Genomic DNA, 17,358 nt, shown 5'->3' with positions numbered 1-17,358 from the left:
CGTAACCTTGTGGGGTTTTCCTACAGATTATCAGAGAAACACAAAATAAGGCACTGCTGTTCTTGTTACGTCTCTAACAACGGAAGCATGATTGGCTCGCTCTCACGGCACAGTCATGCTTTTCCTCACACTCCAAATACTTCACAAGGTGGTCAGTAACCTCCTCCCCTTCGTTCCTTAGCAGGTAAGGGGAAGACTTCTGTTTCTCAGACTGTTGCGGAAACAATGGAAGTTTGAAATACGCTCTGTAAAACGCATTTTGCTATTACACTTTAACGGGCAAGTTAGAGTCTGTACCTCGATACTTGATCCAATAATCTAACAGACTGTAACACAGGGGTTTCACCACTTTCCTTAGGTGCTTGGAAAACTGAAAGCGATGTAGGAGTAGGACTGGAAGTCAATTTGGCTGCTCCAGAAAGATTTAATTTTGGTAATTCTCCACGAGGAGATCCATGTTGTTGTTTTGTTTTTTCCTGGACTTTCCTAAGAGAGGCTTTGAAAATAAATAAACAAGATCCAATTTCTTTCTGAGAACATCTTAAGGAATAAAATTAAAAGAGAAAATCCAAATAATCAGAAAAAAAAAACCAGCCAAACAGTACTTCAGCTAATTCTTTTTTACAAATTACTACCTCTCTTGATGTTTCTTGCAATTTCTCCTGAAGGAACTTCTTACAAAGCCCACAATGATGAACCCCAGAACTAAATTGGTGGAAAAAGTGGCTGCTGCTATGGAAGGAGAGTTCATGCTTTCAAGGTTAAATGCACAGCAGAAAATAATTTCTAATTATTTTTGCTACTGTAATTTGTTTTTTTGAGAAAAACCTGTATTTAAGAGTTTTTCATGTAGTACTAACTTCTATCTCACCTTGCAGATACAGCAAACCCTTAAGAGTGAACACGTTGAGTATTCTTCACATAGCTTGAATATAAACAAAGTTTTAGTTTGCCAGAATTTTTAATCAGATTTTATTTTTTTTTATTTCCAGTGTCAAATATAAGTGTAGGATTTTCCCAGATATCATCTAAATACAGGATAATTAAGTTTTTAAAAAAATAAAAATTATTTGTTCAAAATGTAGACTGAAGGCCTGAAAAGGCACAAGCACACTTTCTGACTCTGCTACAACTTCATCTGTACAACTTTTTAACTCAAAGGCAGAGAGCAAAAGATGAGGATCGAGATATTTTAAGAAAATGTGGAACTGTCCCTCTAATTAATAGCAACTACTACAACCGTCTACTGACGGGATTATGTGGTATCACAGCTTCTAAATTCTAACTCATGATTTTCAGGGCTTGCAGGGGGTGGAACTGCATCAGACCCAATACAGATCAGTGTTTAGGCAGACTGAATCAAACCAAGTAATCAGCTTAAGGAAAACATTTGTTTCTAGCTAACAAGCTCAGTGTCGCAAATTACTTTCTCTAAATGGGCTGACAATTCCTCCGCTTAGGTATTACCTGTCTTTGACTTTCCTTTGAAATTTGCCACAAATGCAGAGGTACTTGCCCTGCTGTATTTCCTAGTAACCTTAATTTTTTGTGCATGGCCAAAGCTTGTGTATCAGCTGCCCTAAACAGTTTGGGGAAAAAAGAAAAAAAAAAAAAAAAGAGAAAAACATTAGTTGTGCTTTAGGTGAAGTTTGGACTCAATGCAAAGAATTATGTTGACTGACTTACATTCATTGTATTGCAAGCTAAGTACTAGCACTGTAAGCAAACTTTATCCCAGTCCACTTTAAATAGTAAGCACACAGCGCTCCCCCCACTTTTTAATTTTAGTCTTCAAGACTGAAGTGATTTGAAGTCACTTACCGGAGTTCTTAAAAATAAGGGTACTGTAATGCTTGATGGGCAGCAATTCTCTCATCAGGATCATATTTTATCATCACACACAGGAGAGAGAAGCCTTTGGGAGACAAATTGCGCGCAAGAGGAGGGATTCCTTTTCCTTTTTTAAACGGGAAATCAAAACTCGCCAATTCTTGACCTGTGTTAAGCAAGTTGAGAACAGTTATTCATGCACATTCAGAGAGAATTACAATTTACTGAAAAAAATTATTCTCATCTGATTTAGGTAATCATTTCTTAGGGACAAGTAAGTAATACTTGGAAAAAAACGTTTTCTTTCCTAACAAGTTATGTCATTGGCCTTAAAGATACCATGGAAATAAAAGGCCAGATAAGATTGATGTAGGCTCAGATTTCCTCTCCTCTGCCTACAAGGACCACGAATGCGTGACTATCTCTGGGTAGGCATAGAAGACACTGCTCTTTGGTCAGCAGCCGTCACAACAGTATCAGATTTTTGTGGTGGTTCCCTGAGCAGAAATTGCACACAGCTGCACAGTTATATTGTGGATATTTAAACAGCGAGATTAATAACTATGGGAGTGCATACTTACTGCTTGAACTTGTTGAGAGTTTTGTTAGCAGGAGTGCCTATAACGTCATGGATTTTTGAAATTTGGCCCGGCTCATCAGATCCAGGAAAGAGAGGCTGAAAACTGCAAGGTAAGAGATAGTATTAGCACTAGAGAAGACACAAACTAGTTTAAGTGGCATAGCTGCCACTTCAGTTAAAAAATTTTCATTTACGAGAAAGATACATTTTAGAATTATTCATTTGTGGACAGTTTAATACCAACCAGCAACTAAAAGATAACATGTGAGGAGCAGATTAAGACAACTGCATGTTTGGATGGAAAGAGTAGTTTGGGTTATTAAACAGAAACCTGTAGTTGCCCTCTCCTCGCAGGTTTGGGGTAAAATATGTAAAGAGAACATCCCTCCTGGTGAAAGGCAATGGATGTGGGATTGTGTTTTTTTCTAGTGAAGTGGCAGATCCCAGAAGACAATGTGCTTTCCTCGTTTTAAGACAGCAGAGTCAAGCAGTCCCTCGTGTTGTGTATGCACATAAAAGTATATATTTATAAGAAACATTCCAGTCCTAACACACAGGTTCTTTGCAAGCAGCAATACTGGAAAGATGGTAATTTGAACTGCATTCCTGAGCTTGATCCTCAGTTAATATAAAACTTGCATAGAGTCCTTGAAAACATTGTTATCGATGGAGCAATCTGACTTCACGAGTTAGGTCCACTAACATTTGTTTCTTGCACACGTTGCCTTTTTCCATGTTAGCAGAGCATTTCCTTGGGCTTATAATTTAAGAAACACTTCAGTAGCACCACATGATTCGTGAAAGCGATACATTCAGCCCTCTTTGTAGCAGGAGGAAACTTCTTCTAACTGTTTGCAAATTCAGTCAAACGGCTGGCTGCACACTTCTCTGAATGTCTTTACAAAGCTTTGAGTAGGGGAAGGAGAGAAAAGAGATTCGATTCATGTTGTGCAGCTGTATCAAGACAAGCAGTTGGGAGTAGCTTTTGTGTGAACTACAAAAATGTCCTGTCTCTAAATGTAAAGCTATAACTTAGGGAAGAACAACTGTGCAATCCACAGAAAAATGTAATCCAGGAACCACGATTTATAAGGAACGGAAAGAGGGAGGCCAAGATTTGAAAGATAAGCACGGCTGAGTAAAAGACTAAAAATTCTTACACAGTGTGGTGTAAAGCATAAAGGCTTACGCAAATGTTCAACAGCAAAAACTGCAAACTGCACTTAAAAAGAAACAAACCTGCCCATAACTTTCTTTATCTTGGCAAGGCTGTATCTTTTTTAATTCGGTAATTTCCAATAAGCATCCCTCATTTCTCTCTGAGCACACCTATCAGGTCTCTGAAAATGTGCAGTGGTTGCAAAGAATGAAATTTGTTACATTAAGCTAAAATTATGAGGAAATATCTGTAAGGTTTTTTGCCCTAAGAAAACCTAAGTTTGCAGCGTGTAATTTTCTTGCCAAACTTCAAAGCCCACCTGATTAAAATTGAAATGGAAAAACACGGTATTTTTAAAGCTTTAGGTCCCAATTTACTTTGCAGGAGAATGGCCACATTTGGGATTTTTCTGTTAACAGTTTTCTGACCGAAGTAGAACTGTTTCTATGAGTTAGCAGGCAAAGCATAAGGGTTGTCATTTAATGTGATGGTGATGGCAGCAGCTGCACTTGCCATGTGGAGGAGGAGGAAAGTAGCAAAGCAAATGCTATCACTCCTGGTTGCATATCAGAGACAGCAGTGTGGGAGGAGAATAAAGAAGAACTGCTGCTGTTGCTAGGGCACAAAGATATTGGAGAAATACTCATGGTGGTTATTTTTCCTTTTTTCTTGAAGACCGGTGACAATTTTTTTGAGTTATAGTTTCATCATCATCGAAAAGCTCAAAGGACTTTAATCCGGGTTTTCCTGAACTCTTCCTTCATCAGAATCCGACTTCAAAATATTCCACGACATAAGGTCCTGGCACAAGGGTCTTAAACACGCTATATTATAAATCAAAGTAGTGAATCGGAGGGAGTGTCTTCTCTAATCTCCTCTGTTTTTGCAGAATAATAAGTAAAAAAAAGAGGCAAAAATTTTACCAACAAGTGCATGAACAAGATTGAGGATCATTAGCAATGTTCATCACAGGAAACGAGCCACAGTGTCTTCAGAGATAAAGCAGAGAAAACACATTCTTACCAAACTCAAATATGAAGCCAATAGGGGAAAAAAAAAAAACCAAAACAAAAAAACAAAACCCAAAACAACCAACAAAACAACCAACTGTTCAAAAATGTTATTTTACTTGTAAATAATATTTGTTGATCTTGAACATCCCACTGCTTTATTACTAACGTGCCATAGGGTGAAGAGAGTGCCAGACAAGGCAGGATTACTGCCTGATGAACCCTGCAGACTAATCACAGAAGAAGCTTCCACAAAACCACGGAAACAAAGATCATATTACCCGTACCATGTGCTCCTTACTTGAGTTATTTGCCTTTGATTTTCTGGATTAATAATAAGCAAGACTCTCCACTGAACACTGTACCTTGTGATTTCATAGAAAACACAGCCAGCACTCCATATATCAATTTTGTAACTATAGTGGCCATTTGTAAGTAAGCATTCAGGTGCTCAGTACCAGCGTATAGAGATATGTTCTGTATGTGGCTGCTTAGAACAGACACTCCTACGAGATCCAGAATCTCCTAACCTCAGGGTATTCTGCTGCAAAAACAAATAAAGTATTTTGACAAATTAGAAACACTGAAATATTCAAGCCAAGATTTTCCTTAAACGTGTGAAGTAGTCATCATAAAAGAAATCACAGATTACTTTAAGAATAAACTTTCAGAAATCCCAGGGGTAGTATTGTAATAGCAGTAAAACTGCATTTAAATAGCAAGTAGCTCCAGGCTCGAAGATACCTGTGTCCCATAATATGTGCAAATACCGTTCTGTACATCATTAAAAGAAAGAGCTAAGAGTTAATTGAAAAGCATATGGACTATTACTGAAGGGAAGACTGCTAAATAGGACATCTGGATTAAGTTATTTTCTTAGAGTTCTTGTGTTGAGCAGTGATATAACAGGTGGCTTTGGCTTCTCCGTGGAACGGCTTCTCCTCTGTTCTTCTAAGACTTAAAAGAAAAATTTATCTCCAGAAAATAAAATTTCATAAACTGAATTTTGAAATCCTCGCTTTTCAGACATTAGCAAAATAACATTCTGAAACTGTCAGGAGAATAGATTTCAATGAAGAAATCTTCTGAAAGCTAACACCTTCTGCTCCCTTTTGTATTAATAACTCCCACTAAATGTAGGAATTGAAGGTAGAAAGAAAGGGCTGCAGAACTGAACCCTATCGCTTGTTTCTCGGACAACAGAAATTAGTAGAGGATAAAGAACAGGTTTTTAGATTGGAACACATGCAGGCTGTAATGCATCCAATTCATTTCAGGTTTTGGCAAGAACAAACTTGCCTGTTCATTCCTCTAGATCAGGAATACGGTATTAGAAGTAACTATCTATAGATTTTTTTTAAAACTCTACTTTTATTCATGAAGAAGCATTACCTTCTCAGACTAAAGAGAAAAATACTGATATACTTCACTTTCAGTTAAATATTCTCACATAAAATTAATTACCTTTATTAATGTTTTCTGGTTTCACATCTCTCTGAAATATCCCATCTCTGTACCAATATAAACCCACCAGAGAGAAGAGATCAGTAAAAAGAGAAACATTACCAGTGCTTCCAGTTATTTGTAAAAAAATACTTCAAGAAACTAATGCTTTCTTCAAACTTATCAACAGCATAGTAAAAAAATTGAATTTTGCCACCACGATGAGACAACAGCTACAGGTATGGGAGTGGGGAAAGGGCAAGTCCAGGAAGGGGAGGCCAGGCTTTCTGCTTTTGCTCTCACCAGGTTTACCAAAGGATTGCAAGGGCCACCCCCTCCCAGGAGGGCTTCCTGCAGCAGGTAGTAGAGCTCCTTCGGGGTGCTGGCAGCAGCATGGGCTGCCTGCTTGCTGCCTTCCAGGGCTCTGCTATAGGCAAAGATGCATCTGGGCAATAGCCTTTTTCCTCCCTGCAGCAGTCTGCTGCCCCAGACAATTGTATGTCTCTACTTAGAGATGACCCTGAAATAAATGTATGATACATTTACTGTAAAGCTGTTGCTGAGCCAGGTCTCTTACCTATGTATGCAATCAAGAGATTTGCATAACTGGTACATGTGGTTCTTTTTTTTTTTTCAGGTAATGGCTTTCTCCTTCCTAGAATTAAATTTCAAGTTGCACAAGTCCTTTTTAGCAAACAACGGAATACAAAAAAATTACCTTCGGCTTCCAATAGTGCATTGATATTACCTTTTTCAATTATACTATTTCTGTCATTTACAGCTAGCTTTGTAATCCATTTTCCACTCAACTTCAGACATAATTTAGATTTCAGTATGCACCAGAATAGCTCAGCTAACAACTGTCTGTACAACAATAGCCTGTAATCTGCCTTAGCTTTTACTGCATGTTTTTCTTGCAATACCTGTTTCCCCAAGTTCTAACAGAACTGCAATATTTCACTTCTAAACATCTAATTCCCTCTCTAAACAAAGTAACTGTCCGTAAGGATCAAGATTCGTATCAATCACCTCAAATCACTGCAATGCTTAAATGACCGTGATTCACATTTGACTTGCAAATTAAAGGTTAACCTATGTAGTTTCGCTTGCTATTGCCATTGCGCAATAATGACAGTTATAAAATGTATCTATTATTTTTTCAGAGCCATTCAGTAACTACTCAGCTTTTTTCTTTTATAGGCTCCAAAGGCCTTTTAATCTTGCTGTAATGCCTTTATGTAAGGCTGCAATGTCATCAACGGAGGCAGAAATGATCACATTTTTGAAAAACAAAGCAGGTACTGATCTGCCTGATGACAGTAGTATGAGTAATTGGCTGGGGAGGAGGAGGGAGATTATCAGGACACTAACTCATTGAGGGCTGCAAGTCCTGGCAGCCAGCGGGACTTGTGTTCCTAACTGATTACAGTACTCCTCCAGTCAGCCACATAATCCGCTGAGCAGGATTAGAGAACAAAGCCCTTGAAACGGAGTACCGTTTACCTCGGGAACTGTAGTATTGTTACCCCAGTAGAGACAAATGGTGTTTTCAACATTGGGATTTTTGTCATGATAGTAGGAAAGATTTTATAAAATGCAGCTATTCAAACCAACTCAGATTATTATTAGTATTTAAAAAAACAGGCCTTCATAAAAAGAAGTCATGCTCAATTGTTTTTCCATTACAGGTCACTAGTAAAATCTGGAGCAGATGCTTTTCTACTTCCAGATTTATCATTAGAGAAACCTTAGCTGGAAGTAATGAAGCGAATCGTAAGGCAGCAGCACTTGAGGCTACAATTGTTTTCGCTTGAGGCATCTTCCCCACCTCTCTCTGAGCCATATTTTTTTCATCGCTTTAAATGACCAAACTGTTCTGGGTTAAAGAAAAGGCAAGACTGTTTTTCAGTTATTAAATAACTTGTGATACCACTATACATTATGTATTTTAAAATAAAAAAACCATAGCAGAACATACTGAAACTATTAGACTAATTTCCATCTGTATAGAATACTTAATATAGCAGGCTTTTTCACATGAAAAGAATGAGAGAAAGACTGAGAAATGTAACCAAATGAAAGCGAATACTCTGAGGTAAAAAAAAGGCAGTTAAAGAACAAACCTAAATATTCTGATCTTTCATAACTGAAGTACAGTATCTTTCCTGGAAGGAGAAGATGCAAGATTGTTTTTAATGCACTGGACTAACTTACTATCCAACGAGGACTCCTTCCTATATGCTATTACTCTGACTTTACAACTTAAGAAATTTATCCCGGAAAAATAAAATGTCCTATTAAAACCAGGAAATATTCATGTCTGCTTCAGTGATCAGCAAACAACTGTGTTTTAACCTCAAATTCTTATCTAGGTCAGGAACAGGGTTACTCCTTCTGTTAGAGATCTGAATACTCAGTGTCACTAACGTAATGTTTGGGAGCAAGTCGTTTATCTATTCTAGTACACTGAATGACAGTTGCATGCTCAGTTATTTAAATGACTCTCCCAACTGTTAAGACATTACAAATTTTTAATTATTCAGAAAAAAATCCTCTTTTAATATTGAATTATAAGTAAGTGCCCCTTCATTTGCTGTATCCAACTCCTTTGGTGTCTATATGAGATCTGGTTTTAAATCAGCTTTTGTTGTAAACTTTTTTGTAGGAACTCTTCCTTAAGCTTTACGGTCTCCCATCTGCTTCGACAAACAGTTCCAGGATTTTTAAATATAGGAGGTTTCAGGGAACAATGTTATTTTATAGAGAAAACTTGGTGAAAGGCATTTTTACTAGGTATAAAAACTGAAAATCATTATTCTTTGAATCAGTAGTTTTTGAAACAAATGGGAATAATTTTCTTGTTACATGATTACAGTCCTGACCTAACACAGAACCTATTTAAGTTGTACTTTTTGTTACATAAAGCAATTATTTTGTGTTTCGCAGTCAAGGTTGTTTCCCTGTTTTCATGTAAAGTTTGACTGTAGAAATAGAACCTGACTCATTAGAAACCTTCTGCATGCATCCATGCCTTAAACAAGTGGGTATATTGCACTGGAAAGAAATAAAGAGTAAAGCAGTATGGCACAAAATTTCCCTATGAATTTTATACTATGTAATGGTGAACAACCAAGTGAAAAATAATTAAGTCCTCTTTGTGATCTATACAAGAAGGGTTTGTGTGTTTCTTAAGCATATGCTACATACCTTTTATCAGCTCATAAATATTCATGTCCATAAGTTCACATATCAGTGAAAGAGAGCCAGCTTTTTTATCACTGAAGAAACAAATAGGAGACTTTAAGCTAGAAATGTTGATTTGTACACAGCGTCGAAAAAAGTACTGAGTTTAACCAGTATTAAAATGGACATTTTCATTTTTAATTGATACTTTCTCATAGAAGTTTTTCAGCTGGGGGTCTGAGGTATCATAGTTTTAGTTTTATACTATCCAAAGTGTCCATTGCAGAAGTTAACTGATTTACTCTGTGAAGTTATTTGAAGGCATGTTTTCTGGGCATATCACACTATTCAGTATCAAGAAATTTCCAGTAAATTAACTGATACAATCTTACAATAAAAGATAGGAAAGCCATTACACCATAGAAGAAAATACTTTCTAGGTAGGTCGCCAGTAGTGTTCTATTGCATGGAAATGAGTACCTGACTGGGATCTGTGTTTTGCTGACAACAGCAGTTTTAAGTATTATCACGACATGATAACACATCTGACACTTTCTTTTCCATTTCACTGCCCTGCAGAGGCAGATGTCTTTAGGTCTTCAGTTTTTCTTATAAGATAATTGCATTAAAGTACATCCCCTCTGCAATGTTCCATTAACCCAGACAGCAAAAGGTTGAGGGTACAATCTGCAATTCAGTTTGGAGACAGACTGTGAAAGAGCTAGGCGAGCTGGCTGGCCATCTGGATTACACTTCGTTAACAACACGGCAGCTGAAGCTGAGAATTCCAGAAAGCTAAGCTGCTGACACGATTACCGGCTTTCCATATATTTGTAGAAAACGGGCCTGTCAATAACAGTATAGTACCAGAGCCTTCAGCAGAGGAATAAGACAGCCTGAAGAGCAAGAAACAAATATTTTAGAGCAGTCAACAAGTTTTGTGTCAAGTATTTAAATAATGAAGTATATGTCTGCTGTAGCATAGTGATGAAGTGTAACACACAGTAATGGAGTAAATGCTGTCATAAACGCTGATCTCTTTGTGAGACAGAACGTGTCCCCAGAAGACACTTAAGTGCCTAATGAGGCTAAGGAACCCAACTTCATCACTAATTGATCTCTTTCCAAATTCATAGCTCCACTGCTGCCTAATTCAGAGGTCTAAACCTCTATTATTTGCAAAGGGGTGTCTGTAAAGTTGCCTATGAAAGGATACTGCCAAATACTTTGCTTGGATCCCTAGTTCAAACTGGCAAGTCAAACCAAGATCCTTGAAGTACCAGAGCCTATTCCAGCAGATAAGCTCTGAGTGTGCCTTACCAAAATACTGTCTACAGTAGACATGATGTTGTGCAGTTAAAGCATTCACTAGATATGGGACATGGGTTGAAATCACCAGCAAGTATTACATATTATGAGATGAAGTTTAGCTATGCTTAAAATATATCTAGTCTGTAATTTTAATACTGATGTTGAAATATTTTTGGTCTGCTGCAAGAGAGCCAGAGAAAGTGAGAGCTACATCGGATTTTCTTAACAGAAAAGGCATGAAGGCTTCAGAATTTGACAAATTCATTGTTTTTTTCTTTCTGTTGGAATAAAAAGCTGGTTAAGTGCCTACGGGTTGCTTCTAGACCCAAAAGTTACTGAATATCATTCAAATAAAGGCATAAGGAAGCAAGAAATGAATGCACCATACTTACAAAACAACTTCATGTAACATAAGGCTATTAGGATGCGGACTCAGCCTCCTTAGCGCTTGTATTTCTCTCAGATTATTCACTTGTTCCATACTAGTGTTGAATTAAAAAGAAAAGAGGAAGACTGACTTGCAACCAGGGACTGGATTGTAATTGTCTTTCTTCCCTGCCTTGGGACTGTCAGAATCTACTCCACTTTAGTCTGTAATTGAACTTGCAAATGCAGGGCCTGATAAATTGTTTGCCTGTTTTGTTTCTTTATAGAGCAAACCAGTAATCAGGAGAATGGCTTTATTCCTTCTTGCAGTGTGGAGTAGCTGGACTTACCCCAACAAGATAAGTAGTAATGTACTGTGCTCCAGACATCAGTTACCACGCCAAGGAGCTATCTGGGAGGAATTTTGTGTTGCATAATAGTACGTATGATACTGTTTATTCTGCTCTGGTGTAGCACACATTCCAACTAGTGCTAGCACGATGCTGAAAGTGACAATCTAGCCTTGCCAAATTTAACACTTTAAGTTTTGATGGTAACCTCTTACATGCAAAATAGACACTATTCAACTATTGTTTAATTATTATGTTGCCCTCCTAGACTTCAATAAACAACAAAACTACATGCTACAGAAACTCTGGGGAGGAAGCAGGAAACAAATTGCTTTGCACGCTATTTAACGGATCAGAAGAGGACACATACACCTTTTCACAGTCTGACTTAAAGCTAAACACCAAAACGGTATTTTCCAATTTGAAACTAGAAGAAATACCTTGTACGAGCACTTTAAAACACTGTTATCTGTTGCTAAAAGAGTTCATTTCCTTAAAAGAATGTCAATCAATTTATCAAAGGGTTAAAGGCCTAAAAGATGTTTGAAACATGCTACATGAAAAAAAGAGTCTGCTTGTTATGCCCTATTGCTATGCCCTACCACTGAGGCGTATACCATCTGCCCTTGATACAGTTAAGCGGTTAGTTTAAATACTCTTTTGATCATAAATTGGACAATTTGGTCAGTTGTAGGTAACGTATAAATGGACCAACGGTTCTCTAACAACACAACAGAGAATCAGAAGCCACATTACTCGAAGATATTTGAGTTCTCTTTTTTTTTAAACTTACAGTCTTTGAAGTTCTGAGTTACATTGTGAAATCTCACCTAAGAGCAAAATGTCCCATTTTACTTTGTACGTACAAATGTGTCACTCCCACTGATTTCACTAGGAACTTAATATATTTAACTGAGAATACAAAGTCCGTGACCCAAAAGGCATTGTTTGACACCTATATGTTTGGAGGAGAATGTCAAGTCTATGTCTATTTCCACCCTCTCCTCTATTTTCCTAACTAATACAAAGCACCTATTTTGTGACCATATAGCGTCTTGCTGATGGATGTAACTAAATATAAACGGAAATATGAAGTAGAACTAATGCTATATATGGACTAAGGATAAATACAGTATTTTTACCTCGCATTAAAACAGTATTTAAAGTAAGACTGAAAAAAGTATTGTCCAGGGGGAGGACTGACACATTTACTCCTCCTATCATTATTTACAGCAAAAAGAAAAACAGCACAAGTATATTCAGGGCACTTGGAGAGGCAGAAGTCAACTATTTAGTCCTCATTCTTCTCGTTTCACCCTCGACCCAGTGGCCAGGCAGCATTTAGTACAGTGGATGACATCAATTAGAGTACTCAGGGAAATAACCCCAATGCCGAATGGGCAGGCCCTGCATAATCAGCAGCAGAGTTCCCTTTCTGTACTACATGCAAACCTTTTAAATACATGTGCATTCAAAAAACTTCACTTAGTCTTAATTTCACATTTCCCCACCGAATTTAAAGAAGATCTTCTGTAGTACTATGATTAATTATGCATACCTTTCAAAATGTTGCTTCCTGTGTTTACATGCATAGTACTTTCCATGCCTACGACTCTGTCTTCAGAACGTCAGAAAATGTTCCCTCTCCTACCTTACCAACTGGTTTATATTCTAAAAACAAAAATATACTGTTTCAGTATGTTTAAAATAGAAATTGTTATGAAGACTGCATATCAAGCCACACTTGATTTGTTCAATCCTGACTAATGGAAAATTTTTAAATAAAAGGTTTTTTTGTTAAGACATAAGATATTTATATATATATATCTTAGACAATAAACTACTACCTCCTTGCTCAGAGACATGATGCCTCTGCACACAGCACTTCATACCTTTTTTTCTGCTGCAGCACATTAGCACCTCATACCTGAACTTATTCTTTGCTTCTTTCACCAAAAAAATCCTTTATTTACACTGTACCAAAAACACAAAATTATCTTGAATAACAAGTGTGTCTTGTCGTTGTTCCAACACGGGTTTTTTGGTTGTTTTGGTGGGGTGTTTTTTTGGGTTTTCTGTTGGATGATTTTTGCTTGTTTTTTGTTTTGCTTTTTTTTTTTGGTAAGCAAAGCAGTTGCTGATTTTAAAGCTTTATTCCCATATCAAATTCAGATATTAGTATTGCACTAGGCCAAAAATAACGCTTGGCTTTAATAATGAAATGCACCAAACAAAAGGATGTGAAAATCAGCCAATTCTAGTTCTGCAGAATTTTAAGAGATGAAGCAGATAACGTAAGGGTTACGAAGAAAGCTTTATTTATATTAATTTCTGAGACTTTTCCTAATTTCCTTCAGAATCGATATTTCTTTTCTTTCCTCCTTTATTCTCCTTCAGCTTTATGATTAACTGTTCCTTACCAATCCCACTGCCTGGTTCCCTTCACCCACTTTGTCCTCCTGTTTCCCTTTATTTTTAGCACCTACAGATTCTATCCTTGATAATTCTTCCAGTAATTTCATCTGAGCAAAACCCAGTTCTGGTTAGCTTTATGCTGCTGTTGCTTTTGACATAGTCTTTTTAAGAAAGATCCAAACCCAGTCATTTTGAGGGACGCAGAGCAGGAAACCTCTTTTATCATATTCAATGCTTTATGGGAGTCAGAACAACTGTGGGAGTCTTAAGTTATGTTGATAGCTGTAAATTCAATGAAGTGTAGTTGTCTGTATTAGTTGCTGTGACAACAGTCCCTGGCATGGATTTGGCCTGTGACAACCACCACTCCCCTAGGCACCTTCCCAGCCTGATGCGAGGACTCCTTCTAAGGTAATTCCTAAAACAGTTTCTGTCCTACTGCCTTGTTTTGGAAGATAAGAGAATTTACTAGCGTAGATGTGGGCCATTTCATGCCAGTTGCTCTTTGTGTCCAAGAAGATTTCCAGATATGTTTAATTTACAAGTATAAATACAGCCTCACAGTGGAGAAAGCCTGCCAAGAAATTTCGTGGAGGGAAAAGTTACTTAGGCAGGGACATTCTAATGCTGTCTCCCAACTACCAATCAATTCATGTTGTCTTCATCTCTTTTCTCCTCCCCAACTTTGACACTTACTCCTGTTAAAAAAAAAAAAAAAAGGTCTTTCCTTTCCTTGTAATCCAAATGCTTATATTTTAATTAGTAGAAACCTTCCCCTTGCAAATCCCTCTTTCTCCAATACAGTAGCAGCACTTCCGTGAGAATTGTCAGTTGCTCTTCTTATTTTTATTACCTGCTGCTTAGGTTTTCTGATCATTATCCATCATGCTGGATCATAAACTAACTAATTAGGTCATCTAAATTTGAAAAACAGGAAAAAGCAGAGTAATTTAAAATCAATGACACCATTTAATGCACTCTATACAGCAATTTACATATAGAACTATTTTAAAAGCAGAAACAGAATTTGAAAATCATTACAGGTAAAGGAGGCAATCTCTAACAGAGACTCCAAAATAGGGAAGAGACCATGAGACTGTTTAATTCATGTGGCTGTTATTTGATAACTTGCCAATTAGTGCTTTAAGCAAGGTGATCCCTAGCCTTCGGTGTTCACTAAGCAACGTGACTGAGCAAGTAACACGCTTTGTCGGCAGAAATCACACTCTGCACCGTGCCCTCTACCCCCTTCAGTTTTAGTTTCCTATCAAAATAGCTAAATATAAGATGGAGATTGTAAATTCAGAATACTTAAATCCCACTCTTACAGAATCCCAAAGAAAAAGTGTCAACGGATTTTTTTGGTAGCAACTGATACTCTCCAATCAGTCAGATACACACTGGCTACATATATCTTCATATAATGTCAGAGCCAGTCCCTGTGGCAAAAAATACCCAAGGCAGATAGAAGAAAAATTAGCTATTTGTTGACCTACTCTTTGATTCTAATAAATGGCAATCCCATATTTTTCTTTTCTTAAATGCAAGTAATTGATTCTCTGGCATAAAAAAAAATTCAAATCATATGATCTGAAAATAAGATCTTAACATCTATGGTATACCAGCCATAGGTGTTAATGAACCAAAGTACTTAGGCAGAGAAACACAGGGAAAGCATTATTGTACAAATTTATTAAAAATATTTTTAAATATATAAAGAAGTCTGATAGTATATGTTTATATAATTTGTTTATATTTTCTTCTATACATGTATTTTGCTCCTACAAGAAAAGTCCAGATGACAGTGGAGGGCTTAAAATAATTTGATTTTTTTTTAAATTTTAAACTGAAGAGTTCTAATAGTGTAAGAAGAGTTAATTCTTTACACACTTTAAAACATTCTTACCGCACTAAAGATTTTCATGTAAGCGTGTAAGGTTTGTTATTTTAATTTTTTAAAATAGAGTGCTCTATATTCAAAATAAAAACCCCGCACATAACAAACAACTGAGGCTTTAACCCGGCACTTAAGAGAGAGCCATCCAGTGAAAGGAATGACAGCAAAGACCTGAAAAATTTCAATGGATTGAATAAAGTGCAGAATCGGGAATGAAAATTGCATTATTTGAAATGTCTCTTTGATGCATAAAATCAACGTGTAAACTCTCAACAAAACAGGTCACTGAAGATGAGAGCTTTTCTCCTAGGGAGAAAATGAGAACGATCATGTGACAAGCTAGTTATCGTTTAATGAGACGCTGAAAGGAACTCAGGCATTGTAAGAATAGTAACATTAAAGTTTCTATAGAAAAATTTAGACTTCAAATGTACTAACAATTTAACAGAAATTTTGAATTTGCGTCCACAAGCCAAGATTTCTGGAGATTCTTAAAAATCCACTTCAGTACCACATAACTGATCCTTCAAAAGTGACTAGGTGGCAAAAAAGCCCCCACCAAAACGATGGATTTCAAACACACACTGAAAGAGAACAGTCAGGTCAAAGCATGTCAATTTTAAGCTACGAAACTTACTACAGCTACAAACCAAAACTAATTACCTGTTAGTTTACCCAAATTTGTGGTACTCAAAGATGAAGAATGACAGAAATGTTAAAAATGTTATCAGCATTTTAAGACTGAAAGCTTTGAGGATGAAATTAAATAAACAGTGTCTTAATTACACTTGCATATAACATTAAAGAATAAAGAAGACCTAATCACCGGTTAGCAATTCTTTCGTGGCATCTATAACAAGCTAGATATTACCTAACCTCTTCCTTCCCTCCCCTCCCCTCTGTTTCAGCACACACAGATGTTCAGGCTTAGCACAGTTAGCGGAAAGGCAGATAAAGGTTAGGAAGAGTAAGTTGTAGCAATCTGAACTAGTCTAACACCAGAAAAGTGGCCATGAAAATGGCAGAGAGGTAATCAGTCATTAGAAGGACAGTTTAATGTGCAAGAGGCTACAGGACCCAGGAAATTAAGAACGTAAATTAAAATTATGGGCAAGTGACGGAATTCAAAGACTATACCCGTATTACTGTAACTAGAGAGCACAGAAAATCAATCATCATTTGGAATTAAAGAATCCAATGCAAAATGACAAAAAAGATAGCACTACAATAGTCAAAATAGGATATTATAAAAACCTAAAGCAGATACTCTGTTGCAAAGATGCCGAGATTATGAGGAAGAAAAAGCCATGACACTTAAATATGACATTGATGCATGTGGGAAGAGAGAAATAACCAGAAAAATGAAGAAAGCAACAAGAAGTTCAGCTTTCAGCCACAGTCACAAGGCCGTGGCACATAACTGTTGCATTCAGAAACACGCCAGATGTGTAGGATGTGACATGGGATGATCTGAAGAAGGATGCTACGTAATGGAAGGAAAGGCTTGCAGAACAAAGAATGAGAAAACTCAGCAATTTCTGAGAAAGTACTCAGAGAGACCAGAAGACAGACAGGCTACTGCTTCACAGGAGTGGGAGAAAGATTTCTTACCACCCTGTTGAAGAGGGGGACTGGCATGCAGAGGGAGACCGGCGTTTACGTGTGCGGTCTCGGTAGGGAGATCTAGGAACTGGCAACGGGCTGCAGTGACGGCGGTTTCCCGGGACTACAAAAGCACCTACGACCACCTCAGCGCGGGTGCTCCCCGCGCGGCCCGGGCCCCCGGCCCCCTCGGGCCAGGGTCACCGCTGACG

General features: G+C 37.4%; 1 protein-coding gene across 1 annotated transcript; it reads right to left on the bottom strand.

Moving 5' to 3' along the window:
* Positions 1–15,276, bottom strand: MOK (MOK protein kinase). Its single transcript, XM_009328439.1, is given in 19 exon segments — positions 1–249; positions 252–317; positions 320–496; positions 872–890; positions 1,468–1,579; positions 1,822–1,996; positions 2,056–2,093; positions 2,412–2,513; positions 4,945–5,131; positions 6,050–6,090; positions 6,600–6,648; positions 6,651–6,677; positions 9,230–9,300; positions 10,909–10,998; positions 12,791–12,847; positions 12,849–12,903; positions 14,344–14,345; positions 14,689–14,836; positions 15,270–15,276. Coding segments are annotated over 19 exon segments (1,599 nt in total). The 3' UTR covers positions 1–73.
* Between the last annotated feature and the right edge of the window lie 2,082 nt (positions 15,277–17,358).

The sequence above is a fragment of the Pygoscelis adeliae genome, unplaced genomic scaffold (assembly GCF_000699105.1).
Source record: "Pygoscelis adeliae isolate BGI_AS28 unplaced genomic scaffold, ASM69910v1 Scaffold130, whole genome shotgun sequence".
Taxonomy (NCBI): domain Eukaryota; kingdom Metazoa; phylum Chordata; class Aves; order Sphenisciformes; family Spheniscidae; genus Pygoscelis; species Pygoscelis adeliae.
Note: the sequence above shows the minus strand (reverse complement) of the source record. Positions and strands in the feature narration are given on the sequence as shown.